Source organism: Psittacula echo (genome assembly GCF_963264785.1).
Source record: "Psittacula echo genome assembly, chromosome: 21".
NCBI lineage: Eukaryota > Metazoa > Chordata > Aves > Psittaciformes > Psittacidae > Psittacula > Psittacula echo.
In genome coordinates this window covers 3,832,587-3,859,291 of record NC_137757.1, presented here as the reverse complement: position 1 = coordinate 3,859,291, position 26,705 = coordinate 3,832,587, and the positions used below count along the sequence as shown (strand labels likewise).

The window sequence follows — 26,705 nt, the reverse complement described above, 5'->3', positions numbered from 1 at the left end:
GGACTTGCTCAAAGCAAGGGGGATGCAAACAGCCAACACAGGATCCTAAAATGGGCTGAAGGCACCTTAAAGCTCCTCCAGCTCCAACCCCTGCCGCGGGCAGGGACCCCTTCCACTGGAGCAGCTTGCTCCAAGCCCCTGTGTCCAACCTGGCCTTGAACACTGCCAGGGATGGGGCAGCCACAGCTTCTCTGGGCACCCTGGGCCAGCGCCTCAGCACCCTCACAGGGAAGAGCTTCTGCCTAAGAGAGCAGAATCCCAAAGGCTCAGGGAGGAGGCATGGACATGGGGTCACTTTGCTCTTCCATTTCCAACACGCACCCGGTGCTGAGGGCGGCTGCTCCTCAAACCAGGAGCAGAGGTGGGAACGTCGCTGTCGGAAGCAACCACGGAGCCAGATTCCAAAGTTCTGTATTTTTCAAAATAAAGATCACACGTTGTTTAGAGACAATCTACACAAGAGTTACAAAAAATAGGCGCCCAGGCATAAGCATACACAGGTTTGTTAATTATACACATATGGTTACAAGTGTGCTTGCAAAAAAGTTCATTGGAAATATACACAAGGCTCTGTAAATGTACACCGTGTAGTGTTACAAGTCTATATTCAAACAAGGAAAATTGACAGTATGTTACATTCACTTACAAGTAGACAAAATGCAAAATACAGTTCATCTTCTGTACAAAAAGGGGAGGTGATTCACACTTTACAAGGTGAAAAGGGGCTCTGATTGTAAGGAAAAAACCAGGGGGAGCCGGAACTTCTGCACTTCTTGTTTCTTACTGTCACAAAAAGAAGCAAAAAACCATTACTTTGTAAGAGTCAAAAAAACCACTATTTGGAACTGAATCGGGAGGGGGTGTAGAACATTTAGAAAGGGTCGCTACCGTCCAACGAGGTGACAAAGAAAACCAAGCATCTCTTTTTTACTCTTTTTGCTTGTCAACATGAACTAGGCTGTATAAAGAGAACATTTCCTTCCAAAGAAAAAAATTTACTTCTGGTTGAAATTACAATTTACAATATACAACACTATATGCTACGACCATAAAAGGTGTGAATATACACTGAAATGCACAGGTTTGGCTAATTCTCTTTTTGTTTTCTTGTTTTCTTACCAAAAAACGGGTTTGATGTCGAGTCAAACTTCTCCACATTTACATTACAGAGGTTTACAAATGTACAATTGTACAGTCAGAAGTATGTTCCACTACTAGGGTACATTATAGATACAGATCAGACATCAAAACAAGAAAATACTACAAATTTTTATATATGTAAAGTCTACACCAAGTATACACTATATATTTATAGAAGCAAGACCAAAGCTGAGTTGGATTTTGTTTTCCTCATGCTAAGTAATCAAATGGTGTCTCTCACCGTTAACAGGACCAGGTACACCCGGCCCCTTGCGTTAAAACCTGGTGGGGCGCGCATCTCCTTGTCCCCCCGGCCACCAGCTAAACTCCCTCCTTCAGCGTGTTCTACTCCACAAAAGAAGAGGGAAAACCAACAAAAAAAAAAAAAAAAAAAAACCAACCCAAAAAAAAAGCAATTAAAAAGTTTCAGAAACTTCATTCTTTGTTTAAAACTTCAGCGAGTTGATTTCTTTCCACGCGGTTACTGAGAGCGTCCAAGGCGCCCTTGCACTGAGATTCAACCTTTTTTGTGTCGGCTCAAGTTTGGACTAAAAAGAGAAGGAAACCAACCCAAGAGGGATTTGCACAAAGCTGCCTCAAGGGCAGGTCAATTAAAACCTGGGTTTTTTTTCCTCTTGCTTTTTCTTCAAACCAACCACCCTGAAAGTTTCCACAATTGGAATATAGATACAACAGTGAACAAAAACGTGGCCTTCCATGTACATTGGATCCCTATGTACAAGTATTCTATACACTGGTAAAACAGCAGGGCAATTAGTTAATTAAAAAAAATAATTAGTACATGTTATGCATAATAAAATTAAAGAAATTTACAAAGGTTTTTCATGTTTTTTTGTGTTTTTTTTCTTCTTTTCTGTTTGTTTGTAGCAACCATTTTAAACCTTTTCTGCCTGTGGACTGGAATCGCGGCGGTTGCTGGTTGGCGGGGCCCAGGGTGCTGCTCCCCCATGCACCACCTCAGATGATGCCATTTGGGGGACCACAAATAGGCCCCAGGTCCACCCCGTTCTTCATGTAGTATTTCTCCAGCTTGGCCAGGATGTGTTTGCCATAGGTGTACTTGCGCAGGGTGGCGATGTGAGGCCGGATCTGGGAGGTAAAAGAAGAGAGAGTGAAGCTTAAAGGACATGAATTATGCTCATGGCAATCCTGGGGGAACTCCGGGTGCTGCCTGGTCAGAGACCAACAGATCACAGTGCCTGGAATATTAACGTGCTGTTTGCTGTAATCACATTAATTAGAGTCATCAAATCCCAGCCTGGTTTGGGTTGGAAGGGACCTTAAAGCTCCTCCAGCTCCAACCCCTGCCACGGGCAGGGACACCTTCCACTGGAGCAGCTTGCTCCAAGCCCCTGTGTCCAACCTGGCCTTGAACACTGCCAGGGATGAGGCAGCCACAGCTTCTCTGGGCACCCTGGGCCAGCGCCTCAGCACCCTCACAGGGAAGAGCTTCTGCCTAAGAGCTCATCTCAGTCTCCCCTCAGGCAGGTTAAAGCCATTCCCCTTGGCCTGTCCCTACAGGCCCTTGTCCAAAGCCCCTCCCCAGGTTTCTTGTAGCCCCTTTAGGCACTGGAGCTGCTCTAAGTCCTCCCTTTATCACGCTGCTGACGTTCTCCTGAACAGTTTCAGAGGAACGAGACATCAGAGCAATTCATTTTCCTCACTAGATGAGAAATACCACACACACCAGCTTGTTCCCTCAGGAATACATTTACAGTGGAGTTTTTACTGTGCCCTGTGCCAGCTCCACTTCACAGCTGCAGATGGGATGAGGAGGAAACAGCCGGAACAGGATGCGCTCCTCAAGCAGCACAGCGCCATTACCTGCCTAAGCCAGGAGCAAACAGAACACTCCCATGGGTAATCCCCCCCAGACTCAGCCTATTCCACTGGCTCAGCTTTTTACTGTTTAAATTCCTATTTCACTTCAAGGATCCACCTTGTAACAGTCAGAAATCGATGCCCTGGCCACTGCCACATCCCATTTCCAAGGTCTGACTGCTGCTCTGAGGTTAGGGAGAGGAAAGCTCCCCGGGGCAAATCGTCCCTTCTTTGTTCCTCTTCATTTCTAAGACTTTTTTTAACTGACACGACTGTCGTAATGACTTTCAAGCTTTACAAGGTGTCTTTAACACCACCACGAACTCCCTCTTTGTGCAAACAGCCATTTTCACAACCCAAAAGCAACAGCCGATGTGGGCTGGAAGTGGATGAGCTTTAAGGTCCCTTCCAACCCAACCCAGGCTGGGATTCCGTGGTACACTCACTTTTCCCAGGCTTCCATTCTGCTCGTGGCTGAGCTCTTCATTTGCACTCAGTCCTATTTAGCTGTCATCCCAGTTCTATTTCTGACAGCCACACTGATAATCTGATTAACATTTTATTCAAAAGACTTTGCTTGACAGGGAAGAACATGTCAGTAAAGATCATCTCTCTGTTACTCTTTCAATATACACATCTCTATACATAGATCAGCAAAGCCACAGGTCATTCTTGCCATGTATTTTCATTACCTTTATGATTTCTTTTGGACTAATACGGATTTCGGTTTCAAAGAACGACTCTGAATGGTTCCTAAACTGAAGAATTAACCTCCTTGAAGATTGTTTTAGCTGCAAGTGTGGTGTTTATCCACTGATTAACTGCCTTGTGTAGGGAAAAATCAACTCCCTCATACAGATAATACCCACTTCTTTATACAGAAATCACTTGGTCTGTTTTCCTCAAGGATTCTTAAACACACTTGATTTCATCGGGATGCGAATACCTGGCACTTCTCTCAGTTGTTCCTTTGATAAATACATGAATGTGGGTTTCCCGTGCCAGTGTTAGTACTTCTTTTCTAACAAGAGGTCTGGCTGTAGCTGCTATTCTGTACAGAGTAGCACACCCAAACACATGTGACTGCAGAAAATCAGCTTAGTTCCACCACCCATCCAAAAGCCTGGGTTTTCTCATTCATTACAAGCACAAAGACCCACAACCGTGAGCCTTAGAAGCAGGAAAATGAAGCTATCACCTGATTTCTAGCACTTCCTGCCCCTGGGGCAGCAGGAGAACAGCCCTGGGAGGCAGGACCAGCAGCAATGCCTGTTTCAGCCCAAAATTGCTTCTTTTTTGACAAATATGAAGCCCTGAAACTGTCAGGCTTCAAACTTTGTAGCGCCACACTAAACTGTGGATGTGTTCACGGCCAGGTTGGACACAGGGGCTTGGAGCAAGCTGCTCTGGTGGAAGGTGTCCCTGCCCACGGCAGGGGTTGGAACTGGATGAGCTTTAAGGTCCCATCCAACTCAAACCAGTCTGGGTTTCTATGAAGTCTCTCATCAGAACCATATTCAAACCTGAGCAATAAGGATTTGATCAGGGGCTGCAGGCACAGCAGCAGCACAGCAGCGCAGTGTCACAGCTACCCAACCGCCCTAATAGGGCTGCAAGGGCATGGACACGAAGGGAGAAGGCTCGTGCTGTGGGTGTGCAGAGGTCTGGCTCAGCTGCACCGAGCTGCTCTCATCCGTGAACACTGTCCTCAGTGAGGACAAGTGTGTTGCCATCGCCAGACCTTCGGAGGCCCCTCGCCAGGCTTCAACAGTGCTGCTGCAGTGAATACTGATGGTTTTCAGCAGCATTCGCTAGTGTGGAAGTAGGTTACTAGGTCAGATGAGATTGCTAGAAGCAACCAGCTTGTTTTAAGTCCAAATGGTATCTCATTATTTCACATTTTCATCTTTCAGCTCCTACCCAAAGTATATAGATCATACACATCCAGCTTTGAAACAGCCGTAATTAGGAAATGCTAATGGCAGAAGCAATCCTGAGGAGCCCTCTTACATCCTTCTCCATCGATGGCAGCTGCTTACCTTGTGCATGACAATCTTCCGCTGAGCTGGCTCTGCCACATCAATCATCTTCTGCACCACGTAGTTGGCATACTGATCTTTCATCATGGTGTATAAGGCACTGTGAGGGCCGTCGTTCATAGTGCACACCTCATCGATCAACATGGCACGCTCCGTGCGGGAGGCGTGAGTGACGCACTTCTCCACCACGTTGCTGTAACAACAGAAGAAGGACAGTCTGTGGGCATGGCTTCTCCTCAAACCCCAAGGAGATCTCTTGCTAACAGTAAGGGCAGACCATCTGGGGCTCCTCACTACAAGACAGTGATGCTAGAGCAGGTCCAGAGAAGGACATTGGAGCTGGTGCAGGGCCTGGAGCACAGTGTGGGGGAAGTGAAGGGCTGAGGGACCTGGGGGGTTCAGGCTGGAGAAGAGAAGGCTCAGGGGGGACCTGATCGCTCCCTACAACTGCCTGAGAGGAGGATGGAGCCAGGAGGGGCTGGGCTCTGCTCCCAAGGAACAAGGGATGGGACAAGAGGAACCGGCCTCAAGCTGCACCAGGGCAGGTTTAGATGGAGCTGAGGAACAATTCCTGCCCCAAAGGGTGCTCAGGCATTGGAACAGGCTGCCCAGGGCAGGGCTGCAGTCACCGGCCCTGCAAGTGTTCACAGCCCGTGGAGACGAGGCCTCAGTGCCATGGGTTAGTGGTGGCCTTGGTAGTGCTGGGAATGGTTGGACCTGATGAGCTTAAAGGGCTTTTCCAACCTGGTTGATTCTATGATTCTATGTGCTGGCACAGTAGTTCAGCAACGTGGAACAGAAAAGCGGTCCAAGGAGCTTGGGATCCAAGTGGGAATTCGGATAAAGGACTGGTTCAGGTTTTATTTCACCCTAATTTGTACAACCCTGAGTGAGGCTATGTTTGAGATCAGCGTCTGTTCTCAACACACCCATCAGAGAAGCGGGTGAGTTGTTTTTTGTTTGGTTTTCTCAGTGCTGGATCTCAACAGGAAGAGTCCCCAGGTCAGAACAACAGGGAAATGCTTATTCAGGAACTTAAGATCTTAGCAAAGTCAGAGAACTTCCAAAATTCCTTAATATATTAGATGACTGGCCTCTGCTCTCCAGGGAGCCAGGTTAAACACAATACACGAAAGGGGATGAGGAGTTTTCTAGTCTTATCTTCCACATCCCTGGGATCACAAAACCACCAAGTGGTTTGCCACAGCTAGGGCTCAGTGCAGGGCACACTCTACACTAGGTTAATGCTCATGTGCAAAGAAGTTTAGGAATTAAAAGAGCAAGGCAAGTCGGGGAGGAGGACTCTGAATAACAACATTAAGAGAGCTCTCTTCTGCTTCTTAATACACTTCCCTTGTGTCTGCAAGTATTAAAGTTCTATTTCACTAACCCTAAAATGGGGGGGAATGTTGAGCCTTTGAAGAGCTCAGCCTTCATGTTCCAAAGGCCAGAAACACACACAAAAGGAATTTACAAACGTGGGAAGTACAACTTTGCCTCGACATCCACTAAGGTGGATTTCGCTTCTCCCTACGTGTAGCTCTGTAGTATCTGGACCAAAATCCCAGCTTGCTGCAGCTCCCTAAGAGGGCATCCATCACGTTACATGTGTCTCCAAAGGGACTGCAAGACTTGGCAAGTAAAAAGCCCAGCTTCTTCCATGAAGAGTGAGATGAAAGAAGAATTGTGGCTACATGGATTTCCCGAATTCCCATGTGGCTTTACCCAGCATCCCAGGAGCAGTGAAACGCTCTTATGGCATGTTACTAACCAAGGGATAGTGACCACTTCAAAACCACCAAACCAAAATTAAGCCAACACACAGCAAAAGTCACGGTCACGTTCCAGGACTGGATTAGAGTTGCTCCTCCACGTCTCCATCCTCCTTCATGACAAGGAAAACTTACCTTGCTGGTCACTCATCCCACTTTATAAGCGGTTATAAATAGCATTCTGTTGTTAAGCAAAAAGGTCTTTTCACCTCCTTTCACCTCCCTGCACCCCACCCCTAACTCTTGGGCAACTCCAGCACGTGTCCATGCTCCCACAGGGCCTGGAGACTTTAAGGAACAAATTCATACCTAGCAAATTTATGTTGACTCAACACCAGCACGTTGCCTCTAATTTCTGCTACAATCTTGCTCTTATCCTCAGGCCGACCATGTTCTAGTACATGCTGGATAACATAGTTCCCATACTGATCCTGTTTGAGAGACAGCAGAAGTGTGTGACAAAACGTGGACAGGAACCATTAATATCAAACTAGTTCCCACTGTGCATTAAGACTTACAAGCTTGAACTAAACGCTACTTAAAGTATCTACTGTACAAATCACGTCAATACTTTCTACTTCTACAGCAATGTGCATGCTAGAGTTTCAGCAGGGGGTAAAATGCTACATCTGTGTACAAATCACAGCATCAAAACAATGTCCTTCAGCATGAAATGTCAATACTCTGCTTATTGCAAGTTTCTTTGCTTTCTCCGGGCTCAGACACACCAAACCACACGTCCTTGGAAGGCTGTGCTATGGTTCTAGCTATGGGGGACTGGTCTCATGCATGTTCACATTGTGAATGTGTGTGTATTCAGATCACAAAGTGTTTTCCCAGTTGATAGTACCAGAGGCATGACCTGATGCTTCCCCTCCATGCCCAACCTCTTCCCATTCTCCAGCTGCTAAATACACAGGTTTCCATGTGCTAAATACACAGGTTGTATATGGGACAGGCTCATCTGCTGTTGTATCCACTGTGCCCCAATACCTGGATCTGTGCAAGACAAGTCCTCAGGAAGAGGAAAGACAGCCATGAAGGGGGTCTCCATAAAACCAACATACTTTAAGAGCCCAAATTACTTGGCACTTTCTTCTCTTACTCCTCTTTGATCTTACTTGCATAGTAATGCCTGGAGTGAAGCATCCACTCAATACTTAAGGTCCTTTTCAATAAGGAAAGTAACTACAACTTTGATACCTGATGGATATCTGCACATAGCCAAAACAATTAATCATGATGCAGTTCTTGTCTGGCTCTTCCTTCCCATTCCTCCTCAGGGACAGCATCCCTGTGTTCCTACCAGTGTGTCCAGCACCAGTCCCAAAACAGGCTGCCAGGGAGCTTTCCTAATACAAAGCAGTAACTGAGAAACACCTCACAGCACCTGCATTCCCCTTTCCCACACTGACCTGAACGAGCTGCTCGGTGTGTTGGTGAAGTTCCTCCAGGATGGGAAGGGTCTGCTCAGGAAGACAGTGCTCAAGGATCCTCTGGATCACACGGCAGCCATATGGATGTGTCGACAAGGCAAAAACCTGCGTTCAACAAGGACAGGCAAGCACAGGCAGCAAGGCTGCTGTTAGTCTTTGGGAATCCTAGAAACCTTCTGGAATTAAGTGAACACATGGCAGGTATTCCCGGGAATGGGAGGTAATGCCAGTTTGCAGCTCTGGATAGCATGAACTGGAACTGGAAGCATCTGAGTCCCACTGCCACAGGGCTACCTGGTGATCACATCCCTACGTGTGCTGCAGCTTGCCCTTTCATCAAAGAGGGAAACAAATGCTAAAGCTTCTTTATTAATACAAAGAATACCAGGATAACCAGGCCTTATTAAACACTGCTTCAGAAGAACAAACCCAGCACACTTTGCCAGGGATGTATGTGAAGCTATGTAAGAAATGGTCTGAACCAGACAAGTTAAGGATGTTCAGCAAAGGATTTTCCCCAACTCGGTGGATTTGTTTGAAAGCCTTAATTGTGCTTAGAGGAGAGACAACAAAGAACCTTCTTTCTCATTTCTAATGGATTACCAAAGCTGTTGCTAAGAACATGACACATTTTATTACTGCTGCACAAAGTCCCATTTGGCTGCTTAAAATAACCGAAAGGAGCAAATCCAAGCACTGAAGTTAAACTGACATTCTACACATTTTTAATAACTATTGAGTAAAGTGTGCAAGAAAACAGGACTTGAAGTGCAATTAAACTGCAGGAAGAGTCTTGAGGTGATGGGTTTAACCTCCCATATACAAGTCCAGATGAAACTGGGACAGCTGGTCAAAGAAGCACCAGTGCCACCAGCCAAGCTCCCAGAGGTGTTTTGGCTTTGCCTAATTCCCTAGTGGAAGGTGCAAAGCTAAACTCTTAACCAGCAAATCTGCTGAGCAAGTTTCCAGCTGGAATCCTGCTTGTTCTGACACAGCCAAGCAAGTCCCCACTTTCCCTGCTGTTTCAGCAGCAGCCAAATGAATGAAGCTGGTTCCTGCTATAATAACCCCAGGCTATCCTCACATCCCAGTGGCAAAACCCTCAATCCTTCAAAATGCCCCTCCAAAGCCCATTAAGCTGAAGTTGGAAACACCCAAACCAGTGCTTTTGTAATGGAAGAGAAGCTGACTATGGGCAGAATAAAGCCAGATGCACAACTAAGAGCCAGGACATCAATTCAGGAGAGGATACAAGAAAAAACATGAAAATGAAGTGCAAGAAACTGCCCCTTTCTAGATGCAACTCCTGTTTCTCTTCTCAGCACAGACCCTTGGGAAGCAGCAGTCCTCTAAGGCATCCTCACAGCTAGGGATCATACTGGGAGTTTGCTATACCCATCACTAAACCCTGCTCACCACCTTCACTATGAAGATGGGTTAGCAAGAGATTCGCTTTGTCCTCCATCAGTCAGAAATACCTGATTTTCCAGGCAAACAGGGTTTTGCAAGGATGCTTTCCTGTGATACACCTGGACAAAAATGGCAACAGAGACACGACCAAGAGATTTCAGGTTCCCTAATGCTGCTGCATTAACCTTTCAACTGATACCTGCTGAAATGCATAATGGTTGAACAAGCTACAGCCACCCTCACACTATTCAAAGCAACACATAAGGATACAAAGATGAGAGATCAAGGCCTTACCTGTCCCTTAAAGGCGTCGATGATGAACTGCAGGGACTGAGGCTGCACACACTCAATGCACTTCTGCACCACGTGATTACCGTTCTGGTCCTTCACACACTTGAGGACGTGGCCATCCAACTCCCGAACCATCTCGTTCTATTGGGGAGAGAAAGACAAACAGAAAGCACCAGCAGGGCTCACGGCTGAGAAATGCAAAGCTTGCACTGCTGAATGGGGTCATGAATACGAATGGGATGAAGGATGCACCCATGGATTTCCAACTGGAAGCTCTCCACGTGTTGAGGTGCAGCTCGCTGGACTCCAGAAACCACCAAGACTATGACGAATGGAAGATAAAGCCCTTCTTTCATTGAATGTGAGTGTCCTCTTATGAGCATTCAAATCTCATGATCCACAATGATACTGTTCATCCTCCATTCCCTCCTCTGCTCCTCTCCAGGAGAAGGAACTCTCAAATGCCCAAACTTCATGAACTTCTTTGTGTGTCAGCTTCATGTGTGATTAAAATGGGGTAAGAACTTGTTAGTATTTTACACTGCGAGTTAATGAAGGAATGAGCAGATGAAGTTTAGCTGTGACCAATGGACCATACGTGCAGGCCAAAACCTTCACCATCAGAAAACAGAGAATGACAGCTTCGGGTAAGCCAAAAGTGGCTGAGTTCAGGTTTGCAGCTGGCACAAACCCAGGAGCACAGAGGCCTCAAAACCACCATTCTGGAGGAAGCCAATGGCAAACCCTGGCCACTACCCTGCTGCTGCACCAGCAGCTTCGCTCCGGCTCAGCCCACAGGGAATGAGCGCTCCTGAAGCCTCGTTCAGTTTTCAATGTAATAACCTACGTTGAGATTCCTGCATCATGATTCCCAGCACCTTTATTAGCTGGCTTGCCCTGTGCATTTCTCATCTTAATTCATTGCTCATAAAACCCTTGAGGAACTGCTTTATTAATGAGCGCTGAGTGGGACTCTGGCTATCACCCACATCTCTGTAACACCAGGCCAGGCTCGACAAGAACTCCTGTATGAGGAGGAATTACTCACAGCAGGAAGGCAGAGTATTGACCCACATATCAAAGCAGTGATACCTCAGCGTATATTAAAGGCAAAACCCTGGCACTGCTTCCTTCAAGGGATTTAAAAATATCCTTTAATTCACCATCATTCTCAGTTTCCCCTACACACATAATCTGATTTCAGGGAATTAACAGACAACCAACACCACTGCCAGTTAAGTGGAACAAGGAGATGACAACGAGACCCAAGAATGGCATCACGTACTTCTCATGCACAGGGAACAGGACAACCATGCCATAAACCAAACCAAAAGAACACCAGCCACAAGAGGAACAGGAGGTCGCAGGTCAGGTACCAAAGGGCAAAGAACGTTAAACATCAAGAAGAAAGTTAAAATTGAGACTTACAATTACCTGCTGGTCTGGGGGAATAAACTCCAGGGCCTTCTGGATCACCCTACAGCCGTACATCTGCAGAGCCAGGGACAGAACATGCCCACGGATACGTTCTGCCAAGGCTAACTTCTGTTCCAGGCTGCCAAACTGGGGAGATGGAAACCAATCACTAAAAGCACGAAACTTGGAGAAGAGAAGGCTCCTGAAGAGGAGACCTTAGAGCAGCTCCAGGGCCTAAAGGGGCTGCAGGAAACCTGGAGAGCGGCTTTGGACAAGGGCCTGGAGGGACAGGCCAAGGGGAATGGCTTTAACCTGCCAGAGGGGAGACTGAGATGAGCTCTTAGGCAGAAGCTCTTCCCTGGGAGGGTGCTGAGGCGCTGGCCCAGGGTGCCCAGAGAAGCTGTGGCTGCCCCATCCCTGGCAGTGTTCAAGGCCAGGTTGGACACAGGAGCTTGGATCAAGCTGCTCTAGCGGAAGGTGTCCCTGCCCGTGGCAGGGGTTGGAACTGGATAAGCTTTAAGGTCCCTTCAACCCAAACCTGTGAGTGTATGAAAACCCTCAAGCCCTCCCCTGCTGTCACACTAAAGTGGTAATCTAGAAACACTGTGCCTATGGAAAAGAAGGAAAACACCCACACCACCTCAATGGATGTGAAGAGGCACAAGCCAGGTGTCAGTTCTATAGCTGTCAGACATGCCCAACATGTGAAATGAACTCCAGAGTCAAAGGTGCTGGAACCACCAGGGTGCCAAGTGCCACCTCTCTAACCCTTGACAGGGTCGATATAAAACTACTGGACAGAAGAACCACAAGGGCTTGGTGCGGAAGGAACAGCCCTGTTTGAGGAGGAGAGATGTGTGTCTGCCCAACCTCCTGGTGTGACACCACCACGCTTTGGTCCAGCGGATGCTGCTCACTGGGAAAGTTTCTCTTTTGTTCCTAAACACGAGCACTGACAGCTCAGCACAGCATCCATGAATGCTTTGTTGGACCTACATGTCCTGGGTATGTGGCTATTTCTTCCTACACCTCCTGCATCTCAAAGCAAAGCGTTTCTTTTCAGATGAATCTCTGCAAGTCCCACATCTCAGTTACCCAACAGGAACGATGCAACAGCCCAGGGGGACAAGATGACAGCAGTGCTGACAGATACCCACTGGTTTAGCCAAAAATCAGGGTTTCTATGAACTCATCCAGTACCTCGGGACAACATGCTGCAGAGTAAGGCTTGCAGGGGAACACAGACTTACTTCAAAGAACTTCTGGATGACATAATTCCCAAACACATCCACCATCAACTGATAGGCTGCCTGGAGGATCTCATTGAACACGAGCTGACGTTCTGCTGGGGTTGCACGCTCCAGTTTCAGCTGAATAAACCTGGAAAACAGGGCTGGTGTGATGCTGCTGGCACATACACCCTCAACACAGCTGTTCACCCAAAGCCTTCCAAGAGCCTCACGCACTAAGCTCCTGCAAAGCAAATCTTAAATGCAGTCACCTTATCCAGCAATCTGAGACCTGAGCGTGTTGGCAGCCATGAGGTCCGTGGCCTCACGTCATTGTTGGTACCCCAAAAACCTCCTCACTCCAAGCAAAGCGGATCTCAATAGAGTAGTGCATCAAGGTCTTGTGTCCACAAAGCTCTTCCTAATGAGTTAAGCTACACCAGTGGGACTAGCTAGCAAACTGCACAGCAAGCAAGCTCCTCTTCAGAAGGAGGAACTCCTACTATCACCACTGGTACCCAGGCAGTCTTTAAAAAGAAGGCTCAGAGTGTTCCATCACTTGGCTCTTCACACCTCCTTTTCCCCGTTCTGCCTCATTCCTTCAGGACGGGATGCAAACTGCAAACGATGCTGACTCAAAGAGCAGCTTTCCCAAAAGCCTCCCCCACAGCACGAGGTTTTTAAGCCCACCTGGATCCGTGCTGATCTTGGGAGAACTCCATGATGTGCCCGGCGATCTCCCTCAGCTGTAAGTTGGGGTAGCGGTTATTGCGGAAGTCCTCAAGGAGCCTGCTCCGGCCGGAGGGCATCACATCTGACATCCCATAGCGCAGGCGGGAGGAAGGGAAGAGCGTGCTGCTGGGGCTGAAGAGGCTGGAGGCACTGCTGGCACTGCGGTACTTGGCTTCAGCTCCAGGAGCAGCTGAGATGTAGCGGCCGCTGCCGTTTGTGAGCCCTCCTGCAAGGAAACCACATCAGCTGGATGGGGACATGGTCCAGCACCGATCCTCAGTGTTCAGTTAGGAACAGCTACAGGTTTCAGTGAGGAACAGACTGGAAGAGCTTCTGGTGTCAAAACTGTCTAAAGCAGACAAATGTCAAGCCCAGCACTGGCAGCTTTTCGCTCACTTGATGTTTCCACTTCCCCTTTCCTCCATCCTCAGGTTTTTTTCTCACCTACCCTGCTGCTGTGTCAAGGACTGATTTCTCTTCATCAGGGACTGCAGTGACAGAACAAGGGGGAATGGGTTTAAACTGAAACAGGGGAAGTTCAGGTTGGATATGAGGAAGTTCTTCCCCATGAGGGTGCTGAGGCGCTGGCACAGGGTGCCCAGAGAAGCTGTGGCTGCCCCATCCCTGGCAGTGTTCAAGGCCAGGCTGAGCAGTGCTTTGGGTGACATGGTCTAGTGTGAGGTGTCCCTGCCCACGGCAGGGAGTTGGAACTAGATCATCTTAAGGTCCTTTCCAATCCAAACCAGCCTGTGATTCTATTATAAGAAGCACACTGGGGATGGGAGTCAGGATTAAGATGAAATTAGGTAAGAAAAAGGCAGCAAGAAGGCAATAAAACCCCAAATCATTATTAAACACAGGCAAATAACAATAAATTAAAAGCAATAAATAAATACTTTTTAAATCTGTGCTTTCACAAATGCCCTGAAGATGTTCACCCCATTAAAAATCCACCCTGTTACCCAACAGCAGGGATGGGGGAACAGGCAATGATTCACAATGTAGTCAGTGAATTGTGTGCACTGATAGGAACCAGCTTAAACCCTGAAACACCGCTTCCTTGCGTATCAGCTTTCAGAATTCCAAGCTATAGAGGAGGACTCTTCCCTTTCCTGCAGGGCTCGGGATCCCTCTGCTGGTCAGAGAGCACAAGGTGCCTCCAGTGAGTACTGACTGTTCTAGGTGAGACAAAGTCCTCCCAGGAAAACTGCTGTTATCCCATGGGAATCTGCCAGCTGAGAGGCCAATGGGAGCAGAGAGGGCAAAGCTGGGAAGCCCTGGCAAAAGAGGGGAGACCTTCAGGGCAAACAGTGGTGGGGATGTCTGAAAGGGAACAGACCTTCTCCTGCAGCTGCGCACACAACCGTGCCTGAAATCAATACTTACATAAAGGAAGAGCTGAGTGAGCTGCACTCTGCAGCTCCAGCAGCGCCTGGAGGAAGCTCCCATGCAGGAAACACTACATGAGAATTAAGTATCTGATAACAGCCTAATTGTGTTCTCCTGCCTCTGAGCTGGGCGAACATGTTCTGACTTCTATGGAGCTGGTGCCAAACCTGCCCTTTCTCAAGGAAAAGGAGACTTGAGAGCTCCTTGGTCACATCTCTGTCTCACACTGCCTTACCAATGGTGTGGCCATCATCTTCTCTATCTACCTGAGTGAGCAAGAACTCCACAAAGTGACCAAGTGATGTTCCTCACAAGGATATGCAAAGGAAATCACTGCACAGGTAAAGGAAAACCAACAGGGACAAGCCCAGCAATGGTGTACCTATGTTATCCATGGCATTCCAAGAGCTCAGAGTTACTACTTGTTTTTTGAAAGCCTGGAGCAAGTCACAGTCACAGCAATGGAAAATGAGTTCCTGATCACCAGCAAAGAGCTGTCAAGAGGAAGGAGTTCAGCCCTCACACTGCTGTCACCCATGAATTTGTACAGAAAACGTCTCCATCAGAGGTTTTCCAAGAAAAACCTTCTGATCTTTGTGGAGATCCAAAACAAACCACAGATGACTCCAGTTTTCTTCCCACGTCTCCCAGTGGAGATGCTGAACATCATCCTGGGAATGAAGAGACCGCGCTGGGGACAGGTTTCCCAAATCAAGCTCTTCTGAAACCCACCAGTCAAGCACCAAAGGCCAGAAACCTCAGAGCAGCTCATGATGGGAAGGCCCACAGTGACTGTTCTGGGGCACAACCCATCCATGTCAATGGTAACTCCTCTCAGTCTGTTCTCAAACAGATCTGACCCTTCCCTGAGCCACTTCTGAAGATTCATTCTTCTATCTGCCTGCAGGGGTAACAAAACCCTTTCTAGTGCCTGATTTGGAGTCTGCTTAGTCTTCAGCATTAATTTATTGTAGCTGTTTAACTGTCAGCTTCAGGCCTGTACAGCTGCATAAATAAAGCTAAAACCCTTCCAATTCCATTAAAGCTCTGAACAAGGGAAGATGGTAAATCTAAACTTGATCTTAAAGTCATATTTATTACTGCTCCATGCTAACCTTTAGCCAGCATTCAATTCATCACACAGGCATGTAATAAACATGATAAACAGCATTTTATGAGTGCACATATGCATGGAACACTGTTCTGATAACCAAGTTTCGTTAAATCCAGACAGATACACGATAAAACCAGAGATTTTTGAGCAAGTACTGGTACAGACAAAGGAATAACCTACCTTATTTGCTTACAATGCCTGGAAATGAACACTTGATTGAGGAAGTTCAGGTGAGCACTGCTTTGTTCTTTAACATTTGCTTTATCTGTTTTATTACAGGTAAGAGCTCTGGGTCAACTGGAAGCTCTTCCAGAAGATGTAGCCTGCATAAACTAATGTATCTGACCAGAACTAAGGAAGCCTCTCCCCTGCACTAATGTGCTTTTTGATAAGGCCACGTTGATGGGAGATTTTCAAACACAACCACACAAAATCTGTGCTGCTCTTCACCAAGAGCTCTGTGCTGCTCCAAATAATATTGCATCTTGGGGTTAGAAGAAGCAGCTGTCTTCTGAGTTCATTCCTTATTGAAAACTTAATGGGTATTTTAAACCATCTGACAATTTTAAGGATCAGCCTTATTTTATTCTATATCTATGCTCTATTTTAATCCAGGGCAACACACAATAAGTGTTGTTACCAAGATCTGTGCAAGAACAAGTTTGTTATTCAAACACTTGGGAATGTTAGCTGTAATTCAGGGATGAGCAAACATGGAACTAACAGAGAGGTGGGGCCATGCAAACCTCATGAAGCCTGAAGATAGGCTGACAGAGCTGGGCTTGTTCAGCCTGGAGAAGAGAAGGCTCCTTAAGGGGAGACCATAGAGCAGCCTAAAGGGGCTACAAGAAACCTGGAGAGGGGCTTTGGACAAGGGCCTGTTAGGGACAGGACGAGAGGGTTGGAACTGGATAAGCTTTAGGGTCCCTTCCAACCCAAAGCACTCTGTAATTCTATGAAACCTTCCTATTTACAGCTGAACTACTGCAAGAGACAAACACATAACTTGATGATATTAAGAGTCTTTTCCAGCCTAAATGATTTCTGATTCTATACCATGGATGCTACAGCTCCTGCTTCAGGGTTTCACCTCCTTCTACACAAGAAGAGACCCTGCTGCAGGAATAAGAGCAGCCCCTCTGCAGCAGGTATCTCACCTACACAACGGTGTAGAGGTGGTCACACCTCAAGCACAGCAGCAACCTGCACTGCTGCACTGTGGCTCTTACCCAGGTTTAAACTTGAAGATGATCCATGTGAGGATAAGGATGGTGGTGGAGTCTGAGAGTGGCCAGGTCCTTGGCTGGGCAGAGGCATTCCCACAGGTCCAGGAGAGGAGGAAAACCCAAGGCCATTATAAAAACTGTGTCCTATAGGTGTCAAACTGCTGGATGTCCTCTTGTACAGGTCGCTGCTCCCTGTAAGGGAGTCTCGGCGGGAGCCACTGCCCGTGTTGGAGTTAGCAACTGGAAAGAGGAAGAGAGTCAAGTTGAGTGATGTCAACAAGCTGCTGAGACAGCCAGAGAGCCCCGACAAGGGCTCCCATTAGCAGCCATACAGCACCAGGCTGTTTTCCTACAGGTGTTGCGTGTGCCCCAATGAAATGCATTCATTAAATCCACAGTTGATGATCAAGCAGAAATCCCCGAGTTAAAAATGAGCCTGAATCCTGGCTTTACTCTTTGGCCATTAGAGCGAAACCAAATCCAAAATGAGATTTGATCTTTTCCTGTTTACTCAAGAGCATGTACACCTTCACGTACGTTTGCTTGGAATCCTCATGTTCACTATGCACTACATCAGAGACCAGTTCCTGCTTGCACCTGCTTCATTGAGATGGGAATGAGAAGTCGATTGAACACACAAACCCAATGGGTTTTGAAGAGCTGTCTCAATACTCAAATACAAACTCTTTAAATGTGCTGTCAAATTGAGGGGAAAAAAGATCAATTTTGCATCAAAGTCTTGCTTAATAAATAGTGAAACTGTTACCTGTAATGAACCAAGCATCTTTCATGGCCGCACACAAGCTCTGGAAGCCAGAACCTCACATTTCTATTCAGTAATTGAGGGAAAACATGTTTGTGCATCTGGGCATTGAGCAACCTCCTAACTGAATTCAATGAGTTAAACTGAAACAGAAAAGGTGCATCCTGTTTCCCTGAAGCCAAGATGGCTCCAAATCTCAGGCTTAAGACAAATATCCAGACTAACTTGTGTTTAACACTGGGATTTGATGCAGTGACAGGATGTGCCTCCGCCTTTCTGGATGGAGCAGGCTCAAAAAGCATGTTTTAACTTGCCCTTACACTGATGAAAGCAGGAAAGTTCAGGATAATTACTACCTCTGAGCCTAAGCAGTCATTAAAACAATTGTTCTACTTCAGAAAACACAAACCTAAGGAATAAAAAATACCCAACCCACAGACATCTTTCTGCTTTGGCTTTATTCTGAGAAAAATCTTTGTCTCCAACTGCCTATAACAAAGGTATCAAAAGAAACCATGCAGGGAGCATTTCTTGCAACCACAGTAAATGACCTTTGCTTGGTGCATGATAAAGAACTCCCAGAATAAAGCACAGAAAGCACCTCAGGTCAGCTTTTTTGAAGTCATGAGAAGTTACTCAGCCATTATCCTGAGGTAAGAAGAGTTTGCACATGGGTGGATACTGCTCCCGAGCCAATCCCTGTTAGTCCAATGCCTCCACCAAGCACAGCACGTAAAGGCAAGGACATTCAAAGCTGTTTTAAAACTTAAGCTGTAGCAACAAGGGGATGACTGATCACGTGTATAACCAAACAAGTTCATTACTTTGGTACTTTGAATTGTATCATCTACTAAAGCAGTTTCACCAGCAAGCGCTGCACATTTTGAAAGCCAAAGTATTGCTAAGGGAAAATCACCATTTAACCTAAATGGATTTAACCTCAATTTCCATTTAATCTCCAGGCTGAGAGAGCTGGGCTGGGGCAGCCTGGACAAGAGAAGGCTCCTTAAGGGGAGACCTTAGAGCAGCTCCAGTGCCTAAAGGGGCTGCAGGAAACCTGGAGAGGGGCTTTGGACAAGGGCCTGTACGGACGGTACAAGGGGAATGGCTTTAACTTGCCAGAGGGGAGACTGAGATGAGCTCTTAGGCAGAAGCTCTTCCCTGGGAGGGTGCTGAGGCGCTGGCACAGGGTGCCCAGAGAAGCTGTGGCTGCCCCATCCCTGGCAGTGTTCAAGGCCAGGCTGGACACAGGGGCTTGGAGCAACCTTGGAGCACAGGAAGGTCCCTGTCCATGGCAGGGGGTTGGAACTGGATGAGCTTTAAGGTCCCTTCCAACCCAAACCAGGCTGGGATTCTATGAATGGCTCGGCAGCTTGCACAGCCCCTCACTGCATGTAAAGCAATCTGCACCTCTTTTTTCCCCAGGAAGACCTCTCTGCTCTTACCTGCTGTCCCAAACCCTCCCAGCGCAGAGCCCAACGTGGCACCAAGAGAGCTGCTGCTCCCGAAGCCCAAGGAAGTGTTGGCAGGTTGGGCAGAGCCCTGAGAAAAGAGCGAGCTGCTCTGGGAATTGCTGCTCAGCGAGTTGTTGCCATAGAAGGAGCTGGATGCCAGGTTGTTGGTGGGCTGCTGCTGGGGCTGGGGCTGGGGCTGCTGAGTTCCCAGCGGGCGGAATGGTCCATTTGTGGTTCCTGCCAGGCCGCCCGCTGCCCCGTTGGCTGAAGCTGCAGCCGCTGCAACCGCTGCAAAGGAAAGAAGCAGAGACTGAAGAAGTCCATTTCCACACCAGTTTTAGCACTTAAAACATAGCAGTTCCCCTTTATTTACTAGAAACCTTGTCCTTTCAGGATGAAAATGTCCCTTTTACATCAAACTCTGCACAAAGTGCCTTTACTTCACGCCTGAGCTCCACAAGTCTTGCACAGAGCTACTGAATACCAACAGTACCTCCTTATTATAACTGCCTGTATTATTAGAGCTGCATGGATGAAACACACAAAACCATTCCCTCTCTCCCAAGATCTAAGGTTCAAATCAACACAGGCACACACTGGGCAATATCCAGTTAAGAAACACAGGTTTTGAAAGAAGCAAAATTGCCCTTTAGTGCCTGAAACACAACCCTGCAGGGCCAGGAACATCAAACTCCAGGACTTTTGGGTTTCAGCCAGTTCTAAAGTAAAAGAAAAAGCAAAATAAACAAGAGCTACAAGGAAACAATTAAAAGGCCCATTTCATAATCTGTTACTAACCCTGGCAAAGACTGCTTACACGTACAGATTCTGCCTGAAAAAAGCCTTTTAAAGCCTTGAGCTCCCAAAGAACCCTAATAAAACATGACCCAGCTCCTGGCAAAGGCCAGGCATGTAACATCTTATGCAAGGTGATCATTTGGGAGCTTTACACAGGCTAAAAGCTTTTATTACGTGAGAAACTAGATGCCAGCAGACAAAGTCCTATGGAGCCAGGCTGAGAAAGCTGGGCTGGTTCAGCCTGAAGAAGAGAAGGCTCCTGAAGGGGGGACCTTAAAGCAGCTCCAGTGCCTAAAGGGGCTACAAGAAACCTGGAGAGGGGCTTTGGACAAGGGCCTGGAGGGACAGGCCAAGGGGAATGGCTTGAACCTGCCAGACGGGAGATTGAGATGAGCTCTTAGGCAGAAGCTCTTCCCTGGGAGGGTGCTGAGGCGCTGGCACAGGGTGCCCAGAGAAGCTGTGGCTGCCCCATCCCTGGCAGTGTTCAAGGCCAGGTTGGACACAGGGGCTTGGAGCAACCTGCTCTAGTGGAAGGTGTCCCTGCCTGTGGCAGGGGTTGGAGCTGGATGAGCTTTAAGGTCCCTTCCAACCCGAACCAGGCTGGGATTCTATGAAATGTAAAGAGCTGTCATGAAACTGCAAAACAAAAGTTTATGTGGTGCTGCCCTTGTGAGGCTGCTCTGGAGGCTCAGCCCACAGTGAGCACAGAAACGTTCTCACCAACAATCCCCACATGGGATCTCAGTGAGGGCAAGTGTGTCATCATCGCCAGCAGAGCCCAAAGGGTTCAGGTCGCCCTCCACCAGGGATGGAGCAGAATTCTACCTGCTGGGACTGCGACTCACCTGCTTGAGCTGCAGAGGAGCTGATGATGACAGGAGCGGGGGCCACCAGGCGCACGGGGGCCCCCAGACCGTTCCTGGCCCCTGCATTCACCACCAGAGCACCTGTTTGGTCATAGTAAGCAGCAGGAGCCAGCACTGGGTAACCTGAAGAAGCAAATTACAGGAGCACAGATAAGGTGACAAGCAACACAACCCAGGGCAGATCCACCACCTTCAGATGAGTGTGGTGCAATAGGACTGTGAAAGGAAAATCTCACTGGAAAAAAGCAGCTTCACTTCTCCTGCAGAGGAATGAACTGTATTAACAGTCTACAACTTCACACTAGTAAGATTTTTAGGTAGAAAAGAGTGTTTTTTTTCCCTAAACCTACTACACTAGCATTACCCTCAGTGTCAATACAGTTATACACACAAAAAAAGGTCTTATAATACCAAAGCACTCTTTCTTTTCCATTGCAAGTACAAGGTGTGCTGGAACTCTTCATGCACATCAACATGCTGCACTTCCAACTCTCCCACTGAAGCTGTTCAGTGTGCACACAAGTTAGGCATTCCTGAAGGTGTGTATCACATTAATATAGATAAATAGAACCTCCTAAATCAAATATGCTGGTTGCACACAAAGCAACAGGCTTTCAGCAGCATACAGGTATTTAGGTACCTTGCCATCTAATTCTTCCTGCCCACAGCAGGGGGTTGGAACTGGAATGATCTATAAGGTCCCTTCCAACCCAACCACAGTCTGGGGTTCTGTGATGATTCTACAGCTAAATAAATCCTTCAGAATGAAGTGAAGTGCTTCTCTAAGGTGAGGCCACAAAGAGAACGTTCTCTGTGGATATCTCCTTTGCAAATGAACCCCCCTAAACCCCAATAATGAAGCGTTAAGAAACTCTGCAGATTGCTTGGAAACATGTCTAGAGTCTGACATTTTACTTCATAACTTAATACAGTAACATCCTCCTTAAACCATACAAAACCCCCATGTAACAACCTTGCGACCCTTCCTGAGGTCAAAATAATCCTGTTCTGTCCCATCTGACCAGTCGGACATATAGCGTTTGCCCTTTGCCCTTACAATAATATTCCATATAATAGAATGTCAAAAGCATGCCTCATGGAGCAGAGGCAGAAGTCACACAGCAGCTCCTCTCTTGCAGAATTATAAATGAGAATAAGCCCTCCCTCCTTTTCTTTGTTTTCTTTCCCTGTATTTAAGCCACCAGTATTTGCCTTGAAGAAATGAGGCAGGGGAAGGCCCTACCCTGCTAAAGTCAAGCACTTGGCAGGGATGGAGAAAGGAGGCTAATGAACAAGACGAAGATACCTCTGAGGTTTTAAACTAAAGATCCCATAAGCTAACATGATCCACAAGAAAACCTGAAGGCAGCTTTCCATAGGCAACTGAGTACACAAACTACTAACGCACATCCCGCAATGCAGCTGATAACATCTGTGACCCAGACACCTAAACCCAGATTTACTTTAACTACTGCCAGGTTGTGAGGTTTACATTTAACAGCCTCTCAAAAGTGCTTTGTAAAGCCAGAAATTAACCCCAAACCCTAATAAACCCAGGATGCTGCTGAATGCCAGGTGAATAGGACACCCCCAGAGACACAGACACAGCTTCCTCAGCCCTGCCCTGGCACTGGTGACATGCAGCTCCCCGAAGCCCTACCTGGCATCCCTGCTGCCAGCCCCTGCCCAAAGGCAAGGGCAGAGTTGACGGCTGCAGCAGCCACCAGCGGGTCAGTCTGCTGTCCCTGCTGGTTCTGGTTGGGGGTCAGTGGGCGCTGACTGGCTCCTCCACGGAGAACCTGCAGGAGACAGAGGAACATCACATCAATGTGGTTGCTTTGGGACCCAGGAGCAAGCTGCAACCACCAGAGACTTGCAGGAGTGCGAGCAGGGATGCAGCTGAAGTTCTTGCACAATGAGTGTGTGACAAGCCCTCCCTTTACTCAGGACAGAGCTGCCTTTGCCACCACCAGCCTTGATACTGCCACCATGGTAAGTGGTAAGACCTAGTTGAAGTTATAGACCCCCCTCAGGCTTACTGAGTGTAATCTGGAAGTGCTTCATCATCTGCTGCATCATCTCTTGATCCACCTTCAATACTCACCGTTGTTAGAAATCAAGCCATCAGCCCCATCCCCATCTCCAGTAATAGCTGGTCTCTGCCACTGAAACCCTCACTTAAGCAGAACCCTCAAGAAGCCCAGTGTGGGAGCTGGGGCTGGTGACAGGAGGTGACGGGGGTTGTTCCAAGCTGCCAGTCCCCATAGGAAACAGCGACCCAGTGACATGACACTTGCTCATCACTGGAAATAATGACCAAAGATCACACGCTGCCTTTTATATGCAGCTCTTGTGGTGTAAAAGCACAGGCTGCTCTGAGGGGAAGATGGCAAAGTGACCTTTCCTGTAATTACCTGTGACAGGCTGGGCTCGCAAAAGCCTTTTGCTCAAAGTGGTGATGCAAGAGTCTGCTGCTGCTCTGCAGCTCTCTTAGCACACACCCTCCTCATGGAGAGAGGTTCCCATCTGAATGTCAAAGCCTAAGTGCCTGTCGCACACTCTCAGTGCTGGTTCACCTGTGTGCAGGAGCTCTGTGCCACACACTCCTGTCTGTGACCTGCCACATGGGGAGATTTGATGATTACATTGTCATGAGCAAAGTGTTCTCCTCCTGATCCGTGGTCCACAATTGCTGGTGTGAAACATCACCACTTGCACTATCCAAAAAGGCCTCATAATACAACCCAATCCTGAGTTTGGCTTTAGTTTTTGAAGCAGAAGCTAATAAATTCAGCTGCCAAGTGCTCTCTTCTATAATTGTACCACAAGGACCAGGAAGGAAGGTCTGTGTTACTATGGGAAAGGAGCCGCCTCGCTCTTCAGAAGGGTAATGAACCCATTTGGTTTCCAAGCAAGAAGTACCGTGGGACCAAGGCCAACAAAACTGGAGAACACCAATGTCAGGCAAGGACCAGAGCTTAAAAATACCAGACAGACAAGCTGGGGCCATGTCAGAGCTGGCTGGGAAAGAGGAGCCTGAGTCTGGTTCCTGACACCCATCCTATGGGTCCCGCTTTCTCTGAAAGGAGAAAAGCAAAGCATATCCCATTGTGTGTCCAAGGGGATCATAACCAAAGCAAGGGTGGTGGGATGCCTCTCATCCTTCTAGCACTTAACTTAAATCACTTGGTTTAGCAACCATCAGTTTAGTCTGAAAGCTTGGATTTGTTTTCTTTAAATCTGGAAACCTGAGAGGGGCTTTGAACAAGGGCCCGTAGGGACAGGCCAAGGGGAATGGCTTTAACCTGCCAGAGGGGAGACTGAGATGAGCTCTTAGGCAGAAGCTCTTCCCTGGGAGGGTGCTGAGGCGCTGGCACAGGGTGCCCAGAGAAGCTGTGGCTGCCCCATCCCTGGCAGTGTTCAAGGCCAGGTTGGACACAGGGGCTTGGAGCAAGCTGCTCCAGTGGAAGGGGTCCCTGCCCGTGGCAGGGGTTGGAACTGGATGAGCTTTAAGGTTCCTTCGACCCCAATCACTCTGTGACTCTATGAACTGAGGGTCAGGAGCTGTCACTGAAAGAAGTTCAGGGTTCTTCCCATCTGCTGTGTTCATGATGTGATGTTCCAAGCACCCTGGCCCTTACCTGCTGCTGGCCCTGCTGGGTTTGCTGGGTTGTCTGCTGGCTGGCCGAGTTGGTGGCAGCGGCGGCAGCGGCTGCTTGCTGCTGGAAGAGGCTGGCAGGATACACTCCCCAGGGAGTAACTCCATAGTACTGGTGAGGAACAACCGCTGGGCCTGAAACACCAAGGACACGGGTGAGCTTCTGCAGCGTGACGGGAGTTACACAGCAAACAGTCACCAAGATACCTGGCTCCTCATGTTTGGTTTAACAAAGCCCATTTCCAGGTGATCTGCCTTAAACCCTTTGCAAACACAGAGGGATTCTGGCAATTGTATTCTTCATTTTTGTAGAGCTCAGAAGTCAGACCTGAAATTCCATCTTTACCTGCTTTTACCTTTTTGGATGAGGTCAGATTCTGGTACTAGTGATCTTGTAGAACCCTGGGTTTGTTGTTGAGGCCTAGTTTCATAGTGGAGGAACTACACTTTCTTTCTAACCAAAGGAGAAGGAAAGCACAGAGATATACAAGTCTCTTCTATCTCAGCTGCCATTCACAGCTCAATAACATCCATCATTTAACTCCCCAGTAAATTAAGGCTCCCTCTGGAGAGCATCAGTTCCAAGTGTTTAAAACGTTGCCTCTCCAGCCACTCAGTCCTACTTTGCGTCTGCAAACCACCATCAAGGAGGCTGTGTGATCCTGTGTCTTTTCACATCCCTCCTTGAACTTCAGAGGCTTAGAAAAAAGGGAATCATCCCAGAGAGCACCAGAAAAAGCCTGAACCATTGAAGATTCAGTGTGTTTTGTCACGTCTCAGCACAGCACACACCCTTATGGCAGCCTGGAGTAATTCTAGCTGAAGGAAGCAGTGAGCACTCTGTGCTCAGTGGTGGAGACCCTCCCCGAGATAACACGTAAGTGAATCCAACAACATTCTTTAATATGTCTGCTCTGTATCACTGGGAATGGGCAGCAGAAATGGAGAAGTACTTCCTTTGCTTTTCAAACCATCCCACGGGCTCCTTCCCCACAGCAGCAGTAACTCACACCACACCGTGCTTAAGGCCGAGTGCCATAGTCGTATTTCACACTGAAGAATAAACAGGTCTTCAGTGGATTCAAACCACAGACTTGTTCATATATGGAATAAAAATAGCTTTTATTTTAAGAGAGACAGTTGGTATTTGAGCTCTAACCGAGCCATTTCAGTACTGCTGTGTCTCAGAGACACTGCAAAGGCCCACACGGGTAAGACAAGAGGCTTAAACTTGCCAGAGGGGAGACTGAGATGAGCTCTTAGGCAGAAGCTCTTCCCTGGGAGGGTGCTGAGGCGCTGGCCCAGGGTGCCCAGAGAAGCTGTGGCTGCCCCATCCCTGGCAGTGTTCAAGGCCAGGTTGGACACAGGGGCTTGGAGCAAGCTGCTCTAGTGGAAGGTGTCCCTGCCCGTGGCAGGGGGTTGGAAGTGGATGAGCTTTAAGCTCCTTCCCAACCCAAACCAGGCTGGAATCCTGTTAAATTCCTATTTCAAAAGCGTAATAATGACTCTCCTTTTATGATTTTGTTTTTATCCATTATACTTCCCTCATATTTAGGATTTTGTAAGCATCATTGCTGACCATGCCCAGCCCCATGTACACACAGTGATGTGGGATAAGTCGCAAGTAGCCCCTTGCCTAATTGCAGGCACTTCAGCAACACCTCCTGAGCAGCTGGATTTGTATCTCACACTAAAGCTCCACCCTGGCTGGGTTTACTGGGCACCATCAGGCACAGACAGCAACCTGCCTGTCCCACTCAGATTTGTCTTGCAGCAACAGCCACTTGTTTCTTACCTTCCAGTCTGGGAATTATGTAGCTAAAATGGATAAAAGCTGCAGGAAATGAACCATGCCCACCATGGCAGTGCTTATCCTGACCTGAGCACCTGCACCCACACAGCTCATGGGTGGAGTAGAACCTGTTTAGAGTCAGTCAATGCAGATCAGACACCAACGGCTCAGGTGCTTCTGCACTTGTTGCAACTGCTCCGTTTTGTACAAGTAATAACCCTGTGTTTGCCCTCAGGCTACCAGGATGTTGCTGCAACACCCTTTATCTGGGCAAAATTTGGGCATCTCTGTGGCTTATTTTAATCTCAGTTCTAATTATCAAACAAGTACAGTCTGGA

General features: G+C 47.8%; 1 protein-coding gene across 9 annotated transcripts in view; it reads right to left on the bottom strand.

The window, feature by feature from the left end:
• Nucleotides 1–394: 394 nt before the first annotated feature.
• PUM1 (pumilio RNA binding family member 1) overlaps nt 395–26,705 on the bottom strand; it is a 63,670-nt gene continuing 37,359 nt past the window's right edge. For 4 of the 9 annotated variants that reach the window (XM_080632222.1, XM_080632225.1, XM_080632226.1 and 1 more), the window contains exons 10-22: nt 24,559–24,710; nt 22,578–22,716; nt 20,897–21,040; nt 19,245–19,541; nt 17,040–17,276; nt 13,266–13,533; nt 12,597–12,726; nt 11,359–11,493; nt 9,934–10,071; nt 8,209–8,334; nt 7,103–7,224; nt 5,022–5,214; nt 395–2,250 (exon numbers count right to left, since the gene is read on the bottom strand). In XM_080632222.1, the coding sequence (XP_080488348.1) occupies nt 2,119–2,250; nt 5,022–5,214; nt 7,103–7,224; nt 8,209–8,334; nt 9,934–10,071; nt 11,359–11,493; nt 12,597–12,726; nt 13,266–13,533; nt 17,040–17,276; nt 19,245–19,541; nt 20,897–21,040; nt 22,578–22,716; nt 24,559–24,710 (2,213 nt within the window). In that variant the 3' untranslated portion in view covers nt 395–2,118. Of the gene's footprint in view, nt 2,251–5,021; nt 5,215–7,102; nt 7,225–8,208; nt 8,335–9,933; nt 10,072–10,095; nt 10,426–11,358; nt 11,494–12,596; nt 12,727–13,265; nt 13,534–17,039; nt 17,277–19,244; nt 19,542–20,896; nt 21,041–22,577; nt 22,717–24,558; nt 24,711–26,705 lie in introns of those variants that run through there. The other 5 variants (XM_080632224.1, XM_080632227.1, XM_080632228.1 and 2 more) reach the window with 4 other exon arrangements.